This window comes from Anguilla rostrata, unplaced genomic scaffold (assembly GCF_018555375.3).
Source record: "Anguilla rostrata isolate EN2019 unplaced genomic scaffold, ASM1855537v3 scaf0934, whole genome shotgun sequence".
NCBI lineage: Eukaryota > Metazoa > Chordata > Actinopteri > Anguilliformes > Anguillidae > Anguilla > Anguilla rostrata.
In genome coordinates, this window is record NW_026986305.1 from 134,518 (window position 1) to 154,639 (window position 20,122).

General features: G+C 41.4%; 1 protein-coding gene across 13 annotated transcripts in view; it reads left to right on the plus strand.

Annotated features, from left to right (window-relative positions):
- LOC135246809 (NACHT, LRR and PYD domains-containing protein 12-like) overlaps nucleotides 1-20,047 on the plus strand; it is a 140,719-nt gene extending 120,672 nt beyond the window's left edge. For 7 of the 13 annotated variants that reach the window (XM_064320086.1, XM_064320083.1, XM_064320085.1 and 4 more), the window contains 4 exons: nucleotides 12,547-12,720; nucleotides 17,274-17,447; nucleotides 19,185-19,346; nucleotides 19,830-20,046. In XM_064320086.1, the coding sequence (XP_064176156.1) occupies nucleotides 12,547-12,720; nucleotides 17,274-17,447; nucleotides 19,185-19,346; nucleotides 19,830-19,962 (643 nt within the window). In that variant the 3' untranslated portion in view covers nucleotides 19,963-20,046. Of the gene's footprint in view, nucleotides 1-12,546; nucleotides 12,721-17,273; nucleotides 17,448-19,184; nucleotides 19,347-19,829 lie in introns of all 13 variants that reach the window. The other 6 variants (XM_064320081.1, XM_064320080.1, XM_064320077.1 and 3 more) reach the window with 1 other exon arrangement.
- Nucleotides 20,048-20,122: the final 75 nt, after the last annotated feature.

A 20,122-nucleotide genomic window follows, 5' to 3' on the forward strand; every position in this document is an offset into this window, starting at 1 on the left:
GTCAACAGCACCAATAAACTGTACTGGGAGTGAACAGTTAAGTTAGCCATTTGTAATGAAAACAGTTAAATAAAGAGGAGAGAGGGCAAGGAGCAAAATCACTAGGCAGATAAAGAAAAGGAACACACAAAGAACTTGTGATGCATACCCGCAATCCTCAAATGAAATGAATTGGGTACGAAGATAATTAAAGGGATATTTCACAAGTAATTTTGTGGAGCTTACCCCATTGTATTTGGATAGTGTGAATACTAGCAACATATGCTGTCCCTGTTAACCGTTAACGGCATCGCCGTTCCTCCTGCTTGTCCAGCTCCCAGTTCACTCCCATTCATTTTCAGGACCTTTCTGAAAGTAATCTTTTTAAAACATAAACTAACTACGAGAGATAATAGATCAATAAGAGAGTACTAATGTCAAACAATCCCTGTGTCTGTAGTAATAGGTCACCGATGAGAACTGGATACAGACTGTCTGATTGATATGGTAAAACATTGACCTGCATAGTAAAATGTTTCAGGCCTGTCACACATTGCAGTCTTCATCCATCTCCATTTTCCTGCTATGAACTCTAATGAAATCCATACCTTTACCCCACTCTCTTTCACACCCTGACCTTTTGATGAAGGTGAGTTTTACTCCTTCATCACACACGTGTGTACTGCAGGATTGTGGTGTCTCTGAAAGGATTGTGAATAAAATGACATTTTATTCTGCTGGTAGCACCGTTGCCTCAGCAAGAAGGTCCTGGGTTTGAATCCCGGCCTGAGCCTTTCTGTGTGAAGCTTGCATGTTCTCCCATGTTCATGTGGGTTTCCTCCGGGTACTCTGAGTGTGTGTGAATGGTGAGTGAATGTTGTGTATGCCTTGTGATAGATTGGCGACCTGTCCAGGGTGTATTCCTGCCTCTCGCCTTGTGACCCTGACCAGGATAAGCGGGTATAGATAATAGATGGATGGACTTCCACAAAGGAGAACGAGAGTCATGCAGCGACTGATTCCAACTTCAGACTCTTGTTCACTGACTTCAGTTCCTAGTGAACGGGTGAGTCATGCAGTGACTGATTCCAACTTCAGACTCTAGTTCATAGTGAAAGTAATTTCACCTACTGTGCTTTGGATGTGAATTCCTACATGAACCTAGCACAGGCCTATGTTGTTATGCGATTCACAGGACTTTCCGAAACATTTATCCAATTTAGAAATGAATAGCCAGTATAGGGCATGTTTCTGTGCAATTCACTCAATTAGCATTAAGGGGTTGGCTCACAAATAAGTGGCACGAGGTTGATGACTGAATAATTTGCAATTAGCGGATTACAACAATATAATCGATAGGCTAATTTTTTAATTTTTTAAAAAACACATTAATTAGCAGTGTGGGACAATTTCTTATGAATTTGTAGCTTTATCCATGCAGATGTTATATAGTGGATCAAATAAGTTGTAAAACAGCTAGTCAGGATAGCCTGGCGATAAGACAGAGTAGGAAATTAGGGGTAGCCATTGGAGGTGTGAATGTGTGTGTCTGTGTGTGAGTATGGGTCTGCGTGTGTGTGTGTGTGTGTGTGTGTGTCTGTGTGTAAGTGTGGATCTGCATGTGTGTGTGTGTGTGTATGTCAGAGGGGTGTCCATTCCCCTCCCCCCTTTCACTAGATAAAATATGTGGCTTTCTTGTAGTTAGCATTCTAGCATCTAGGTCTGGTGTCTACATGTCATCTCTGGTTTTTTTAAAAAATATTCTGCTGCCTTTTTGTTTTTAAATTTAGGTCTTGGCACATCTTTAGATTACTTTGGGACAAATATGCTGTGGTTTTGTATCTTCTCTCAATAATTCCTTGTGTGACTGTCCATGTCTATAACCTTTGTTAATTGTTTCAAGGTAGTTGAACCTTGTCTTTAGATTTGGTATGTTTGATAATAATTATCAAATTAAATCAAATAAATATATTTTACATGTTGGATAAGTGAGGTGTTTTAACTGTTGATACATTGTGTTCGGTATTCAGAGTGCCAGATGCCAAATGAGGGTGTTAATAGTTAAAACAGCTGGGTTCAGAAAATTAAACATAGTTCAGATAATCCTCACCTTGCTGAAAGGTTTTACACTCTGTCTTCTTAGTCAGTGCCTGTCCTAATTTTATGACCTGTAATTCTACTGAATGCCGTGCCGTGCATAACTGCAGCGGGATTGTTGATCTTACTTGCCTTGGCTATGTTTGGATTTGTGTTGACTAACTACGTTGTGTCAGTTTCCTGCATCATACACTGTTCATCAAGCTAGCTGCACCAATGTCAAAACAATGTTGACCTCTTGAATTATCAACAAAGTGGTGATGAGTTCTTCTAGCCTAACATATTATGTTTGAATAAAGGAAACGACTGCGGTTTCTTTGCTTGAATTGAGACTGAACCTAGTTCAAAACTCTGCCTCAGTGTTACCAGATGCCTGAATCAAATACTCCTAAAAAAAAGTCCTCAAAATCGTCAATCAACTCCCATTCAAATTCCTCACAGATGTTCCCCCATATCTCATTTAAAATCCCCCTATCTGTGATTGACTTCCATACATCTTTACTGTAAAACTTCCCCCATTAATGTTTAAATCCCCTACATACATTTAGGGGAAGGTCTGACAACCCCACTCTGCGATGTGTGATCGTCTTTGGGAAATAATATACTGATGGCCTCTTTTGTTCACGGGTTTTTGCACCATGCAAATAAGAGAGTTGACTACCCGTAGCTTATAGCATTTCTCCGATGTAAGTATGTGGTGTGTAAGTATGTCCAACAGTATGTGGAGTGTGAAATATGTGAGTAGAGACTAAATGCTGTGGCCAGGGACGTGCCATGGCAGTTTCAACAGTTTCAAATGAAATGGGCCCCGAGGAGCAGTGGGGCCCCAAACACCTACGAGACTTTTTGAAAAATGTTTAGTAAGATCTACATTTTTGAGGTTTCCCTACAAACAGCCATTCACTTGCCATTCGTGGCTGCATCGCAGCACATCCGGGAACTTTCCTGAACTCTGACCTTTCCATGACTACCATAGATGCAGTTAAGTTTCCATCCATCTGTAAGTTTGTAGCCTAAGTTAGAAGGTAAATAAAAATTACTAACATTAAACATCAAAATATTCTGATGTAGTACCATAGGGAGCTAGCTACCGCTAATTCATAACAAACCTTGCAAACTCCAGCCGGCTCGCGTAACTCTGAGTGCTGTGGGATTGCAAAGGCAATCAGGAAGTCCCCCGAGTCTCAGATCTTTGTTGTTAGCAGGCTAGCTCGCAGTATTTTACATGGTACTCTCAATATGGGGACTGCCCACACTGTAGCCTACCACGTAATCCTAATGTTTACTAGATAGCTTTTTGTTTTTTATTACATGGCCGGATGTGCATAGAAAAGCTGGTCCCGCCTGCAACAGCAGTTGAGACAGGACTTACAGATGGTGGATTATTCTTTATTATTATGTATAATTCCAGAAAAATAGGTCTATCATTTTTTCAGTCTGTTTTAATCGGTTTGTTGCTTAATTCCCAGATTATTACAATACAGGCATGACTGCAAAGGTAAAAGAACCACAGTGGCACAGGCAAACCAATGGTTTGGTTACTTGACTGTACTAATGAAATGTCTGATGGTTCATCTGGTGCAGATTGCTATGAATATTATGGGGGTTGGGGAATACCCATCTCTTCAGACGATAATTGAGGAGTCTGTTATCAGACAGGAACAGAAAATAGTGTCTGACCCCACTCACATCTTTTACCCTAAATTCCTACTTCTACCTTCTGGTAAAAGATTCAAGTCCCTCAGTGCAGGCTTACCTGCTATAAACACTCATTCATGGTGATGACAATTTAGCTTCTTAGTGCTAAAAGGTGATGTGAGATGTTGGCTGCACGGATGTTGCAATATGTCTTCACTGCAATAATTAATTATTCATTTATTATTTTTCAATTGGCCCACCAACTCCCCCACTTGATGGAGGACAGCTTTATTTATACAATTACAATGTTTAAATTTCATAGTGGTGAAGTCACTTAGATTTTTAAGTGAGACAGTTATTTTTGTTCCATTGATGTGTTCAGCAAGAAGGTTTTGCCATTGTGTGATACTTAATGAATTCCTAGATTTTCAATTTAGGAGGATAGTTTTCTTGGTGACCGTTAATATGATCAATATGGCTTTTATGTATTGAGAAGGTGTGTTGATTGTAGACAGAGTTGTGTTATGCTAATGCTAACTAGTGGTTTGCATCTTGCAGTGTAGCTTCTGTCATTCTGTTTGTGAAGTCTTCTGCAGACAGGAGGTACTGACACATCCATGCGTGTGTTATGCAGAGTGTTTCTGATTTGTCGGACAGGTGTTTGGGGTTTTTCTTCATTATGGTGAGAATTCTTCAGTCATCAACTGAGGAGGTCTTTTTTGCCATTTGCCAAGCCATTTGCCATTTACCAAGCCATTTGCAATTATCGAGCTCACCGGTGCTCTCTTTCTTCTTAATGATGTTCCAAACAGTTGATTTTGGTGAGCCTAAGGGTGGCCAATGTCTCCAACAGTTTTTTTCTTATTTCTCAGCCTCATAACAGCTTCCTTGACTTCCATAGCCACAACTCTAGTCCTCATGTTGACAAATGTCAAACAAACGATACAGAAGAATGTTTCTAAGTGACTAATATCCTGTTATGTACCCTTTGGGTCTTATGTATGGAGGTGGACATCACTCAATGAGTGAGGAGACATGTGATGTCATATTGAAGGTCCTGAAGGGGGAATTTAATGTTCTTGTTGCAGAACAAACAAGAGCTTTAGTTGGGCTGTGGAGAACTGTCCATTCCCTCGGTTAGGATGAGCAGACAATATTGTGTGCAGGAAAACAAATGTCACCTTGGTGGTGCAAACCGTAAGAGGAACAGGGCTGCTGTGTGTGTGTGTGTGTGTGTGTGTACCTCTGAAAGCCTTTCTGATACTTTAATCCTTTTCCTATATTTACAGTGTGCTTTACTGGACAGTCAATGTCATTGGAATTACTCCAAAAGCGCAAACCCTATTAGGGTTCATGTTGTAGTGTTTCTATATCTTCATGAGTCTGTCAGTTCTTTATAAGTAAGTACACTTGGTATAATGGAAGACTGGATTTTTGATATGTTATTAACAGTTACATGAAGTATTTCATTATTCATAAAAACATTTGTAGCCGTAATATGTTATTATATTAACCGGCCGATGTTACGTTAGCCGTTCAAGTTACATTAACCATTACATTTACATTACATTAATTTGGCGGACACTTTTATCCAAAGCAACATACAATTAGTGCATACCGAAGGTCATTGAAACAACTACAAAACACAGGTCCAATAAGGTACAATACTCATGATGAAACAGTTATTCATAGCCATGAACACAGTAAGTTCAATCCACGCAGTAAGTCAAAGTCAAGTCAAAGTTTATTTGTATAGCACATTTACAACAACCACAGTTGACCAAAGTGCTCAACAGACTTAAAATACCAAAAAGGAATATAAAAGTAAATAAAAATAAGAATAAAAGGAAGCAATAAACACAGTTATAAAATAATTACGGCACAATAGAAGATAAAATCAAGGAGACAAGCTCAACTCGAATTGAATGCCAAAGAGAAGAGGTGGGTCTTCAGCAGCAACTTAAAAGATTCTAGGGTCTGAGCAGTTCTTATATGAAAAGGTACGCTGTTCCAGAGATTAGGGGCAGCTAGCGCAGGAGCTTGGTTGCCTCTATTTTTGTGCTTGGATCTCGGAACATCCAAGAGCATCTGGTTGGCCGACCTCAGTGCTCTAACTGCATGTATGATGCTGCAAAAGTAAGCATAGGCTAGGTCAGAAAATAATGTTATTTCAAACTAGGAGGCATGACAACTAGCTACAACATGAAGTTAACGACACAAATGCAATATGAGTGCTGTTTGGAGGTGCATGTGTAACATTAAAGTGTTACAGGAATAAGGTAGAAGGGTACAAGTGATAAGTGATCCTAGCTGGGTATACCCTGCAGAGTAGTGATAGTTAGTCCAGGTACAGTTTGAAGAGATGCGTCTTTAGACTACAGCGGAAGACAGGTAATGACTGAGTGGTTTTTAGAGGAACAGGGAGTTTGAGGAGCTGAGGACCACTGAGGAGCTAGGGTGGAGAAGCTTTGTGCTAGGGATGAGTGAGAACCATTCACCCCGATGGCAGAGAGTGCAAGTTGCCCTGCTGTAAAAGAGTGGAGTGGTCGAGCTGGCTTGTAGGATTGAACCATGTCCTGTAGGTAGGCGGAGGCTGTCCTTTTGTGTAGGTGTGTTAAGGACTTGAACCTGATCCTGATGACGATTGGTAGCGAGTGGAGTGACCTCAGTAGGGCAGCCACATTCTGAATCATCTGTAGTGGCTGTATGGCTCAAGTTGGCTGGCTTGCAAGGAAGTAGTTGCAGGAGTCAAGACGGGAGGTCACAATACTCTGGACAAGTAGCTGGGTGGAGTGCGTGGTCAGGTATGGTCGAATCTTCCTGATGTTGTACAGGAGGAATCTGCAGGACCATGATTTTGCCTTGATGTGCTCCTTGAGGTCTACCTGGTCATCTAGGACCATCCCCAGGCTTGTTGCAGAGTGGAAGGCAGTCACTGTAATGCCATAGACATTGATTGAGAGCTCCTGTAGTAGGGATGTCTTGTAGGGGATGAACAGAAGCTCTGTCTTGTTGTCTCTCATTGACCCGTATGGTCGATGGAGGGATAGAGAAGAAGATGTAGCATAACAGTGTGTGACAGGACTGGGGGATGGAGGCCTCAAGTGGCCCCACAGCGTGCAATGAAACAGGAGATAGAATGCAGATTGGGAGTACAACAGATTTTTATTATAGTCCATATATGAAGAGTTGGGCCTCAGCCCAACCAACGTGATAATGGGGAAACAAACCCAGACAAAAGAAAACAAAATCTAGCTCCAGTTGGAGCCTAAATACACTTCTCTGGTTCCCCTCTCTCTCACCGGCCAGCTAAGCCAGTTCCCAGTCTTTCAAACAACCAAATCAAAGTCCACAATCCAAGTCAGAAAAACAGGCCAAGTTTGTTATCCAATCGGGTTCTCTTCCAAGCAAAGTTTCATACACAATTCAGTTAGTCTGCCAAAAAAAGGTCTTGCACAAAGTTACTGTTCACTCGCCATAATGACTCTAGAGAGCAGCTACGCTTTCCCCTTACTGGTCCTTCTCTCTCACTGCTGTGTTTGGAAGGCTGTGGTTGTGGATGTGTGGGTGAGTGGGTGTGTGTATGGGGATGTTTTCCATCTGCTGGATGAACATAATATACAGTAGTCACCCATTCATTTCCTATGACGGTCATTTTAGACCCGGAACACCACAGGTGTAACAAAGTTGACTAAACCACTCAAAATTCAATGAAAGTGGTGATCAGAAATTTTATATGTTCAAATGCCTAGTGTGGAGGAAAACATAAGGTCTTGAGGCAACGCAGCTCTATAGCTCTGTCTGTCGGTCGGTTGGTCTCACAAAAAGTGTCCCACAGTGGCCACAGTTTCCGCCCCAGGAGGCTGAAATTTGGCATGGAGGTTGGTCATGACCGAAGATAGAGCTGAGTAACTTTTCAGGCTGACTGACCAAGAGGGGGCGTGGTGATGGTCGTGGCCTATCACAAAAAGGCGCATAACTCCCAAATGGATTCACAGATTTTCACAAGATATGAAAAGGTTGGTCATGAGCCAAAGAACAGCTCATTAACTGTTCATGCCAATTGGCAAAAGAGGGCATGGCAGCAGGAGTGGCCTATCACAAAAAGGCACATAACATCTACAGAGATTCAGGTAACATGGCAAAACTTTGTGGACAATTTACATAACACCATACAACTTCATGGAAAAGTTTGACATGAACTGCTGTCTAACTTGTGCATGTGCCATCTGACGGTCCACAAAGCTGTCCCCAACCTCTAGCAGCCACACATTTTGAGGCTGAATGGAGGTCACGTGTTTGTGAGGGTGTGTGCGTGGATGCATGCACGCAGACGCGTCATGCCCATTCAAGCTGGGGGAGCACGTGCCCCTCCAGATTTTTGATATCTGGATTTTTTTTTTTTTTTTTAATTTTATTTTATTACTATTATTTTTTATAATATGTAGTTATGATCATTTTATATTACGAGTCAAATGTATTCTTCTAATTATGTCATAGATCATACCTCAGAAATCACACACCCCCTTTCCCTATGGTATTGGTTTCTTCCAAAAGTTGCAGGATGAAATCGGTTAACAACAGCAGGTACGCAGCACACAGCACTCTGTTGCGCATCGATGCTGGAGGAGATGTAGGCGACAGTTTAACGGTGTGTCGCTGAAGTGGTTAGTAGAGCATCAATCCCTTTTTCAAACGTGTGAAAATGAAATGCAATTAGTTATACACACTTAATTGCATTTTAGAAATATAGGCATAGTTTGCTTTGCAAGATAGTTGGCCAGTACCAGCTAAAGTTAGTAGCCATCCCTCAATCTGGTTGTTTAGCCTTCTGGCTCGCTAGCTAGTCGTGACTTGTGATAGCATAGCATGCTATTTAATATTGGTAAAGGAGAGCTGTGTGAATCTTATGGCAGTGAGCTGATAGTTTTTACCACCACTGTCACAGGTTATTGTTAACAAAACACTGAATTCCATTTGATATCTCCAGGTCAAGATATAGAGGAAAATCTCGTAATTCTTTAAAAAGACGACAGAAAGCCCCAGCCCTGTCCTCAGTCAGGAGGTTGATAGTGCAAGAGGCAGTTTATCTTAGGTGAGATTTATAGTGATAGGCTATTTTTCCTTCATGGAAATGTATGCAGATTTAATTGTGTGTAAGTGTGGTTACAGGTTATATGTACTTAGGCTAGTGGTGATGATGGATCTTTCATGGAGGCTGAGCAGTTTTGAAAATAGGTTACTACTGCTCAGTCTGAGCTTTTATTGGCAAATGAGCAGACACTGCTATGTGATGTCAGCACAGTCTCGTATGTACTCATGCTGCTTCCTATGCATTGTGTTTGAAAATACAGCTATTACCATGTTGGCAGGTTCCTTTCATCTGTGGCTTTATTATCTATGCTCTCTAAATTAATCTGCATTGCGGATATAGTATTTTTATGTGAATTTTTATGCCCCTTAAAATTTTTGGGTGAAGCAGACAAGATTTAGCTCTTTTTCAAGAAAAGTGGCAGCAGTGTTGAAGTGAGTGAATAAGTGTCATTTTCAATAACCATAACAGCACAAATAATTGACATGAAAATCTCCAAATAAATATACAGTATTTACCCTAATATAAAGTGGGAGATTACTGAGCTACAGAAACTGATTTAGTGACATTTTAAAATAATCCCCCCAAAGTCTTTGAATTTATATGTCAAATTGCAGAAAATTGCATAATTTTCTTTTTTTTCTGGGGAAGGACCCCCAAGCCCCCCGCTCTAATTGTGCCCCTCCCGAATTTTGGCTTGCATGACGCCCCTGCTGTGAGGTGGTGGCACCTCTCACTCTGATTTCTGTGGGTTAATTGTCCCTGATGAGGGGCAGGTGTGTGAGTGCTATAGTGAGGTGATGGCACCTCACAGGCATTTGCTCTGAGTTAATTGTCCCTGATGAGGGTCAGGTGTGGGAGGCCTATATCTAGCCCCTGATTTCTGGGGTTCAGCACAGACTCATTGTTTGTCATGCTCTTGGTGTGTAGGGGTGTAAGAATCTGCAGAAGTTACCGCATTGATCCTTTCTGCCAGATTTGATCACCATTTAGTTTCTACTCTAGCTGATTATCTCTTAGTGCTGTGGAGGACATTTTGCCCTTGTCTCTTTAGTTTTCCTTTTGTTTTCTACCCGCCAGGCTGCGAGTGTCCTTTTTCTTTTGTAAGTTACTCCACTCTGTTTTTCTAGTGAGGTTTTACTTTCTGCGTAGCTACGCTGCGGCTGTGTTTCGTTTCTTTTAGTTTTCTGAGTCCACTGACAGAAGATACAGTGAGTAGAGGGAGTGATTATTTAGCGCTATTTATTATTTGGTATTTCCCCTGTCCCTTTCTATCGCTCGGCGGTTTTATGGTTACCCTTCGGGGTTAACTTTTAGATCCCCTCGGTCCGCAGTTATGTACCACTTTCCACAACCATGACACCTGCATGCACGCATGGATGCATGCGTGTGTGCAGTCGCAGCTATTGCGGATTCACGCTTGTTACCTTAAATAAGATATGGCCCTGCATTCAAATCTGAAATTGATCCGTATTCGCCAGGAAGAAAGCTAAAATTCCCTTTTTTACATGACGCTGCAGCCACCTTGGAACAAGAGTTTGTCACATCATTGACATTAGTCTCAGCTGCTCAGTTCCTATTGGTATATGGCTGACATTCAGTGAGCTCACCGACGAATCAGGAGGAAAGAAACAAAACAAAAAATGCATAGAGAGTCCTTTTGTATTGCCCCAGGTTGCTCAAATGAGTATTACTACGAAAACCTACGAAAAAATCATTTTTATGAACTGCCTCTGACGAGACAGCAAACACTGAGCTGCTGGCTGCTCTGAAATGGCAGAGTCCATCTGTGGGACGGGACGATGGGTCTGCAGTGATGATTTGTTCTTCAGACCACAACCTGACTGAAGCCAGAAGCTATGGTTGGGTGGGAGGGCAAAATTAGCAATTAACTTATCTACAGTATGTCAGATATCAAGTGTTTAGATCATGGCCTCAGAGAGTGAAACAGTGAACTGGATACAATATTGGCTTGAAGAATGCTACCTACCCTCCCCTCCACGAACATTAAAGGAAACATCCTTTACGCCACTCTGATACCCTAATCTAGGCAGGCGATCTATGGGTCCCACCTCCTGCAGAGTTTGTCTCAGAAGAGACAACCTAAAAGACAAAGCTATTTACAAGGCCAGAGGCCCAGTGTGGCTACAGAATGAACAAAGATCCGGTTCTGTTTGATCTTAAGTTTAAATGCAATCTGTGACATTTTATTGAAATCGTTGACTGAAAACTTTGTTTATGTTAGAAGCACAAATTAACTTCCATGCTTTTTATTGGTATTCAATAACTTAACTGAATTACCTCCTAATATATTCATGTTTGGTCTTGTAAGAGAGGGACTAAATTCCTGAATATTTTGGTAATAATATGGTTCTTAGCCATGTTTTCAACAACATAAGGTCACTTTAATAAGTACACTGTCAGCTTTTAGATAGGGCAGTCCTTGTCATAAATGAGCACGCCCCCCTTCTACACCTGAACTCGGCATTGCATAAACAGGGAAAACATGCTCAAGCTATGTTGCGTAAAGAGTTTCTGATGGCCTCAGGAAAAAGTTGTTTTGTGTTGCAGTTGGTCTTTATTTTGGTGGTGGTTTCTTAGTTGTGCATTTTAGCTCATTCCCTTTGTTCCCGTGGCACTGGAAGAAGGGAATACTTTGATAAGGTCTGGCTCTTCAGTCTTTCTTTTCTGGTAATCTAAATTTAGCATCTTGTTTGATGTCTTCTGTTTTGTTTTGTAACTTAGAAGTAGACCTGGCTGAAGTCAGAGCTGTTTGGTTGGGGCTTGATTACTACACAGGTATACATGTGGCCTAGAGAGAAACCATGAATGATTCAATTTGGCTTGTAAAATCTGCTACTCAATCACGATAAAATAATTTTACACTGATACCTATTAGGAGGCGATTATGTCCCATATCCACTGTGTTCTGTACTCAGAGAGTGAACAACTAACAAGAGCATTACGAAGCACTGTGTACAGAAAATAAAACCGTTTGTTTGATCTTAATTTTGCTTGTGACATTTTTGACATCTTGAGTGAAATATACTGTCTTCTAGAAGCCATTAACTTCATACAGTGCTTCACTGCGCTGTCCTGTAGTACGCCTCCCACTCCTGCCCACTGTCCTTAGCTTATGTGACAACACAGTGGCTAGAGTCCTCAGTCAACAGTGCTCAGCTAATCCTCGTGGAGTACCGGGGCTCCTCAGCGGCCTCGCCAGCTGGATCCCTTAGCAGTGTGCAGCACCAGGGGGTCCTGAGACGGCCTCAGCACAGGGGCTCAGCTGATCCCTTAGCAGTGTGCAGCACCAGGGGGTCCTGAGGCGGCCTCAGCTGATCCCTTAGCCCATAGTGATGGATGACAAAGAGATTTTACATTTGTGCAACCTCATATTTGTACCCCAGTGAAACAGGAAATTGTGAAAGGCAGCAATACAGTTCCGGGGGACTGAGATCAATTTTTTTTAGTAAAATTTCTTTAGATGCCACTTTGTTTGGTTTTATTTTAAATACTCTTTAGGGGTGTCAATAATTTTGACCCCTAAGTTTTTGAGAAAAATAAAAGTTTTTTTATAGTAATTGTTTTATTAAAATGAAAGTAAGCAGTTTCTACAGATGTTTGAGCAGAAAAGTGAATTCATTCGGTTTATTGTTTCTTTTATACAATCATTTATGCTGATTTTAATGAAGAGTGACAATAATTCTTCTTTACTTGAATATATTAACTCTTCTTTGTAGACTGAACAACTGCAATCTCACATGGAAGTCCTATGATATTGTGGCCTCAGCTCTCCAGTCATCAAACTCACCCCTGAGAGATCTGGACCTCAGCTACAATAACCTGGGAGATTCAGGAGTGGACCTGCTCTGTGCTGGACTGAGGAGTCCAAACTGTAAACTACAGAGACTGGGGTGAGTAGTGCTGTGTATTGTGTGATCTTAACTAAATATAATTTGTGATTATGGTTCTATTCAGTGAAATATTAAAACGCTCTTTCTCTCTCAGTTTACTCCTCTGTCCACCAGCATTATTTCTTTGCCATACATACCTTACTCCTCTATCACAACAAGCAAATAAAAGCAGGATAAAACCTTTTGAGGGTTGCCAGGTTTGTGGTTCTGAACAGAATTTAAGGTTTCGGTGGAGTCTGTAGTATCAGGTCACAGGTGATGACTGGATGCTGAATGTCTGATTGACATGGTAAAAGATTGACCACCTATATAGTAAAATGTTTCAGGTCTGTCACATATTGCAGTCTTCATCCATCTCCATTATTCCCTACCTGCTATGAACTCTAATGAAATCCATACATTTACCCCACTCTCTTTCACACCCTGACCTTTTGATGAAGGTGAGTTTTACTCCTTCATCACACACCTGTGTGTGCTGCAGGATTGTGGTGTTTCTGAAAGGATTGTGAATAAAATGGTATTTTATTCTGCTGGTAAAACCAGGCATTAACTCGTCGGCAGGGTATGTGTTTACAACTTGGTGGGAGAGTGTCCATCTGAACTGTGAGCTGCTGTTTAGATGCAGAGTTACATTGTTTAGCTTAGTCACTCTTCTGTGTCCCAAGTTATAGTCTGGATATTACACCATTGTAAGCAGTCATGCTGTGTGGAATAGTCTGATTCAGAGATCAATTTTCTGGCTCTAGCTGATATCATCTAAAGAATAACATCATTTACAGGAGTTTTTCTTAGATAAGTATTCTAATAACTTTCAAATGCCCCCACTTATTCAATTTTTTGTGCAGTTTATATTACTCCACAAGGTCTACCAAACATGTTGATAAGGGGTTTTAAAAGAAAAAAATGACTTAATAAATCAGGCTTTGTCATTGTTATTATCATGGTTACAATAATAATTAAATGTAACACAATAATTAACCTGTTATATTCGCAAAAGCTGCGAGAATAAAATGAATGGATGGATTATAGGGCAAGGACACGCAGAAAATAGGTGCAATGTGTGGAATTTTCAGAAGATACCACGCTTTTAAAAATCTAGTGTCTACCAGCAGTGACAATAAGCAGTTGTGGTGTTCTAATACAGCCACTAGATGGCGCGGCAGTGTAATTCCAGTTGATACCGTGGTAAAGTTGCATTGCTGGGAGATCGTGCCAGATGAACTGAAGTGTGGCACAGCTCGTACAGGGCTCCGGCACTGTTTCAGCTGCTAGCAGGTACAATATCGCAGGTCTGACCAATAATATCATGACTGTTTAGATAAAACCTTCATGTTATTTTATATACGGGTGTATATATTTAAGCTGTCTGTGACAGTTAGCTGCTTAGTTCCTCACTGGCTCCGCTAGCTAGGTTGGTTCATGAAGTAACGTTAAGGTAGGTTGTGCCGGCTAGTGGCTAGCTAACTCGTGCCTGTGAGTCAAAGCGAAAGCTGAACTTAGAAGAACAGCAACAGGTGTCAACTTGAGGGCCATGTTGTTTGATGAAAATGTCTGTTTGCGTTATTGTTTATACAAAATTGGTTATGTAACTATCTGTTTTGAATACAATTGAACTAGTAGTACAGCTAACAGCTCAGAGTGAGCTGTCATGGTGGTACACCGACCCACAGCCATTTAAAAGCAGCACTGGTTAGGCACGTTACTTTGGCTAGAGGTAAATAAGGAAGAGAGCAATTTTGTATTGAATGCGATTTCATTTCACCTTAAAGAATATTTTAAAATTAATGTAAAAAACACTGACAGACTGTATAATTCGTTTTAAAAAAACTTTTTTTATTCTTTCGCTTTTGAATTGTTGTTACATCCCCTTTACTTTTCAATGTTCAATTTCACAATTGATGGCAACCTTGAATCACATTTCTAGTTACTGTTATTTACGGTTGCCAGCCATCGCGCAAATCGGAATCGTCCCTTATTTGGACAGTAGAATAGGCGTTCCGCATTTAACTCATGGCTATGGGACGCATTTTCATCCGTATGTTTGTGAACGCGTAACCACTGTTTTGAATACAATTCAATAGTTAGCTAGCTAGCTAGCCGGGATAAGCATGCCCCTAAGACGCTATGTCTACATTGCGCGACCACACCATTTAAAAAAGCAAGACACTGTTAGGGAGATTAATTTGATTGACTTATGGTTTCATGCAGTTTTATTAAATGTGATGACAAAAATGACCAAAATTGGTGCTAACTGTATATGGTATAAAGCGAGAAGGAACTATTTTTTCTTGATAGAATGATTGTTTTCATAGAATTAACGCCCAGAGGTTTTTGCTTAAAAACGGTGCAAATGGAACCCAACCAGAGTTCTGCTTGACAATGGTAAAATAATATGCCCAAACGCCCGCGGAAGAATATTTCACTTTCTAATTAAAGCGATAGAAATCAATAAATATAAAAGTAACCATATATAGTCATTGTTGGTAACCCGTTGCATGTGGAATAAACCCTTCCGGGATGTCCCGTTATTGGAAAATAATGTAGCCTACTTCGGGGCTGGTCAAGCGACCCTTCATTATTTTCCAATAACGGGACAGCCCGTCGTGGTTTAGGCCTACATATCATATTACAACAAAAGATGAATATAAAAAAGGGGCCAAGTGAACGAGAGGGAAAGACACGTCTAATCACTGCGGGCTCTGGATGGGAATGAACCTCGTGTGTGCATAATGTGTCACTAGAATTAGCATTTTTGATCATGGTTATCTGTGGAGCTGGTCGTCCATCAGTCTTGATCCTCACCTGCTGCGTAATCCAAACTGTGGAATGGCTATGTCACGACACGGGTAGGGACTCAATCGCAGACCAAGGTAGAATTCTGTTCCAAACAGTTTATTCAGGGTCAGTTCCAAAACAGCAGGCAGAGACAAAATCCAGGGACAGGCAGAGATCAAGCACGGGTAAAGACAAAGCAGTCAGGCAAACAATCCAAAAATCCATAAGGCGAAATCGAGGTCAGAACAATCAGGCAGAAGTCATACACGAAAAAACTTATCATACGAAACAGGCTGGGAAAACACACAGGAGCAATCTGAGACGAACTGACAAACTAAAGTGAGGCATGCAGTCTTAAATAGGCAGAGGGTAATGAGAGAACAAGGAACAGGTGAGTGGGATAAGGGATAACAGGTGGGGGGCGGAGTCCAGAGCACATGGAAGGAAACAAGCCAAACCACATGTGACAATACACACTGACAGATAGGGGGAGACAAAAACACAAAGTCCATGAGGGAGTACTGACAGGCTATGACAACAAGTGATCCACAAGATGTTCTTCCCCATCCCACTCTCTGCGTCTGCGTCCATGCCTCTCTGTGACCCCCTCACTCACGCTGCCGTTAATTGCCTCGTTAGCAATAGCAGCACCAATCTCCCCAAAATCCATTCTCGCCGTTAGCTCAGTCCCTCAGAGCAGTTACAAGCTAACTGTTGCGTTGGCTAACGCAAGTAGCTAGCTACTGCTCGATAAAAAAGGGAAACGTAAATCTGAAAAAAGGAAATTTGTACAACCTCCTCTGCCTCTATGGACCAGCCTCCTCTGGTTGAAAAGGCTTCAATAAAATGTAATTTTTTAGTGATGTGTTTTAAAAGTAGTTCGCAATTTGCACGTTATAATACAATACAGTGGTAGAGAATTGAAGATGAAATTTGGAAATTATAATTGGACCAACGCGATGTCAATATTGTATTCTGGTTGTTGATTGGTTGGGGAGGACGTCCTCCTATTACGTGTTTTTGCCAATAACAGATTAGCATGAAAAAAATGAAGTACATTAAATTGATATAAGATCCCGCCCTAAGGAGGACAGCAGGAGCCCGTCCTCCTCTGCCTCCCACCACCGATTCACACAGACTGCCCTTTCCCCTCTTGCCTGCAGGTGTTGAACCATTTTAATCATAATTTCAATAATGGATTTTTTCCAAAGAGAGAAAAAATATTTTTAAAATGATACTGAGATTTGGTAATGGTTTATTTCAACCAATTACTCTTTTTTATATTTTGATCTCCCTCTTGCCTCTCAAAAATAGAAGAGGAGCAATCTCCTCTGTGTCTATGGACCAGCCTCCTCTGGATAACAGTAATGTATTTAGCTAATGGGTTCTACTTGTACATTAACAGTTATATTTATCTATTCATAGTGATCAATATTGAGCATCTTTGAAATGTATAGACGTTTATGAACTGAAGAACATGTCAGGTGAGGTAAAGTGCACCACAAAAATGCTGTTTTTTGTGTTTGCAGATTAAATTAATATGTTTGCAAATCAGATAAATTAATCACATGGAAAGGGTTATTAGAGCCCAGTAATTGCCTTAGACTTTTGTGGATTAGTCAGAATACTTTATGAACTTAATTTACACACACCCCTCCCTGTTTTTGTGTGTACATTTCAGAAATGTGTAGGTACATATATATCAACTGCCAAGGTGTACAGTGTCACAACTGTGAATTTGTGCGTGTGTGTGTGGTGTGTGTGTGGTCTCTCCACAGGCTGGGTTGGTGTAATCTCACAGAGGGCTGCTGTGATGTGCTGGCCTCAGTCCTGCGTTCTCCTCACTCAGAGCTGAGGAATCTCGAGCTCAGAGACAACGAGCTGCAGGATTCAGGAGTGATAGCTCTCTCTGCTGGACTGGAGGAACCACACTGTAAACTGCAGAGACTGGGGTGAGTACAAACACACACCCCTTCAATAAATTAGGGCTACAATGTGACTAAATACAACACTGATGTCAATGTTTCTAATGTGAAAACAGACACTCCACAGAACTGAAACGGCATGTTCCTGTTCTTCCTCTTGGTAGAATTCGACTCTACACAAATGAATGAGGAAAATGAATTAGTCCTGTTTACACAGTGGGGTGTAAACTCAAATGGGTTTGATAATGACTCATTCCACATTCATGTTATTTTAGTTTGACACACACAGCCTTGTTAGTTTATATTATATTACATTACATTCATTTGGCAGACGCTTTTATCCAAAGCTATGTATTACATTACATTACATTACATTACAGGCATTTAGCAGACGCTCTTATCCAGAGCGACTTACACAACTTTTACATAGCATTTTACATTGTATCCATTTATACAGCTGGATATATACTGAAGCAATTTCGGTTAAGTACCTTGCTCAAGGGTACAACGGCAGTGTCCTACCCGGGAATCGAACCTGCGAACTTTCGGTTACAAGTCTAGTTCCCTACCCACTGTGCTACACTCCGTCTATGTACAATAAGTGCATACAAAAGGTAACTGGAACAACTACAAAACACAGGTCCGATAAGACACAATACTTTGTACAGTTATTCATAGCCATGAACACATTAAGCCCAGTTCACACAGTGAACATTACTCTGACCTAACCTATGCGAAGTCAAACTAGGAGGCATTACAAGCAACAACATCTAGACAATGATACAAGGCACAATAAGTGCTGGATGGAGGTACATGTAACATCAGTGGCACGGGAGGTACATGTGTAGAAATAGGGGGGTTTAAGTGATAGAAATGATCTACAGAGTGGTGATAATTAGTTAGTCCAGGTATAGTCTGAAGAGATGCGTCTTCACACCACGGCGGAAGATGGGTAGTGAGGGAGAGGTTCGTAGAGGAACAGGGAGTTCGTTCCACCACTGGAGAGCTAGGGTGGAGAAGCTCTGTGGTAGACACTAGATAGAACCCTTTACCCGGATGGCAGGGAGTGCAAGGCAGTGGTCAAGTGGGCGTATAGGATTTAATCATGTGCTGCAAGTAGACGAGAGCCATCCTGTTGGCTGCAGTGTAGGTGAGGGTCAGGATTTTGAACCTGAACCTGGCAGCGACTGGTAGCCAGGGGAGTGACGTGGGAGAACTTGGGAAGGTTGAAGACAATTAATGTGTGTAAGGTGTGTAACACACTGCTATGTGTTTGACACACACAGCCCTGTTAGTTTATATTAATGTGCTGTAAGGTGTGTAACACACTGCTATGTGTTTGACACACACAGCCCTGTTAGTTTATATTAATGTGTGTAAGGTGTGTAACACACTGCTATGTGTTTGACACACACAGCCTTGTTAGTTTAGATTACGGAGTGTAGCACAGTGGGTAAGGAACTGGACTTGTAACCGGAAGGTCGCAGGTTCGATTCCCGGGTAAGGACACTGCCGTTGTACCCTTGAGCAAGGTACTTAACCAAAATTGCTTCAGTATATATCCAGCTGTATAAATGGATACGATGTAAAATGCTATGTAAAAAAAGTTGTGTAAGTCGCTCTGGAGCGTCTGCTAAATGCCTGTAATGTAATGTAATGTATTAATGTGTGTAAGGTGTGTAACACACTGCTATGTGTTTGACACACACAGCCCTGTTAGTTTATATTAATCTGTGTAAGGTGTGCTTGTCCTTCTCTCTGCAGGCTGTCAGGCTGTAGAGTCACACAGAGAGGCTGTGATTCTCTGGCTTCAGCTCTGTGTTCAAACTCCTCACACCTGAGAGAGCTGGACCTGAGATACAATCACCCAGGAGACTCAGGAGTGAGAGCGCTGTCTGCTACTAAACTGGACACACTCACACTGCTGTACGTAGAAAGAGTTTCCACACTGCACCTCAGACACACACACACACAGAAGGATTTGGGGGGGGGGGGCGGGCATGGTGGGCATTGTACAAACCAGCGTTACCCAAGAGGGGATCTCCAGTGGAGGGTGCTGCATGGGATCACTGCAGTAAATAAGATGTGGTTGTTGTAGTTAGGGGTTTGATCAGGGACACAGTGATGATGGAGTTTCAGTATTGCAAAGCAATGGAGAACCTGAGTGTGTTTCACAGTGTGTGTTATAAGGGTGTTTAATGTTCAGTGGAGGGAGGGGAGCTATTTTTGCCCATGGAATAGGGTGAGGGAATGGAATAAGTGTCCTTTGTCACAGATTTGTGTTTTGTTCATGTGATCTTGGTTTTGTGTTTTATTGTGTCTTTGTTTTTATTTGTGATGTCATTGGTGTGTTGAGAGTGGAAATAAAGGATGGTTAAAATTCAGAATTCTGTTCTGCTGTTCTTACAGTATGGACCATGGAGGAGAGAACAGGACCAAACCAGGACCCAGGAAATGTGAGTTTGTATCGACACGGAACACTTTCCATAGATACACACTCTGCTGTGTGTGTGTGTGTGTGTGTGTGTGTGTGAGAGAGTGACTTCTCTCTTACACACATAAACATACAAACAAAAACACACATGTACACAAACACACACACAGAGGTACTATGACAGCTTTCTCTCTCACACACATAATGAGGTGAATATTAATAATGATAATTAATCTCATTAATGTCTCTGTTGTGCAGACGGCTGTCA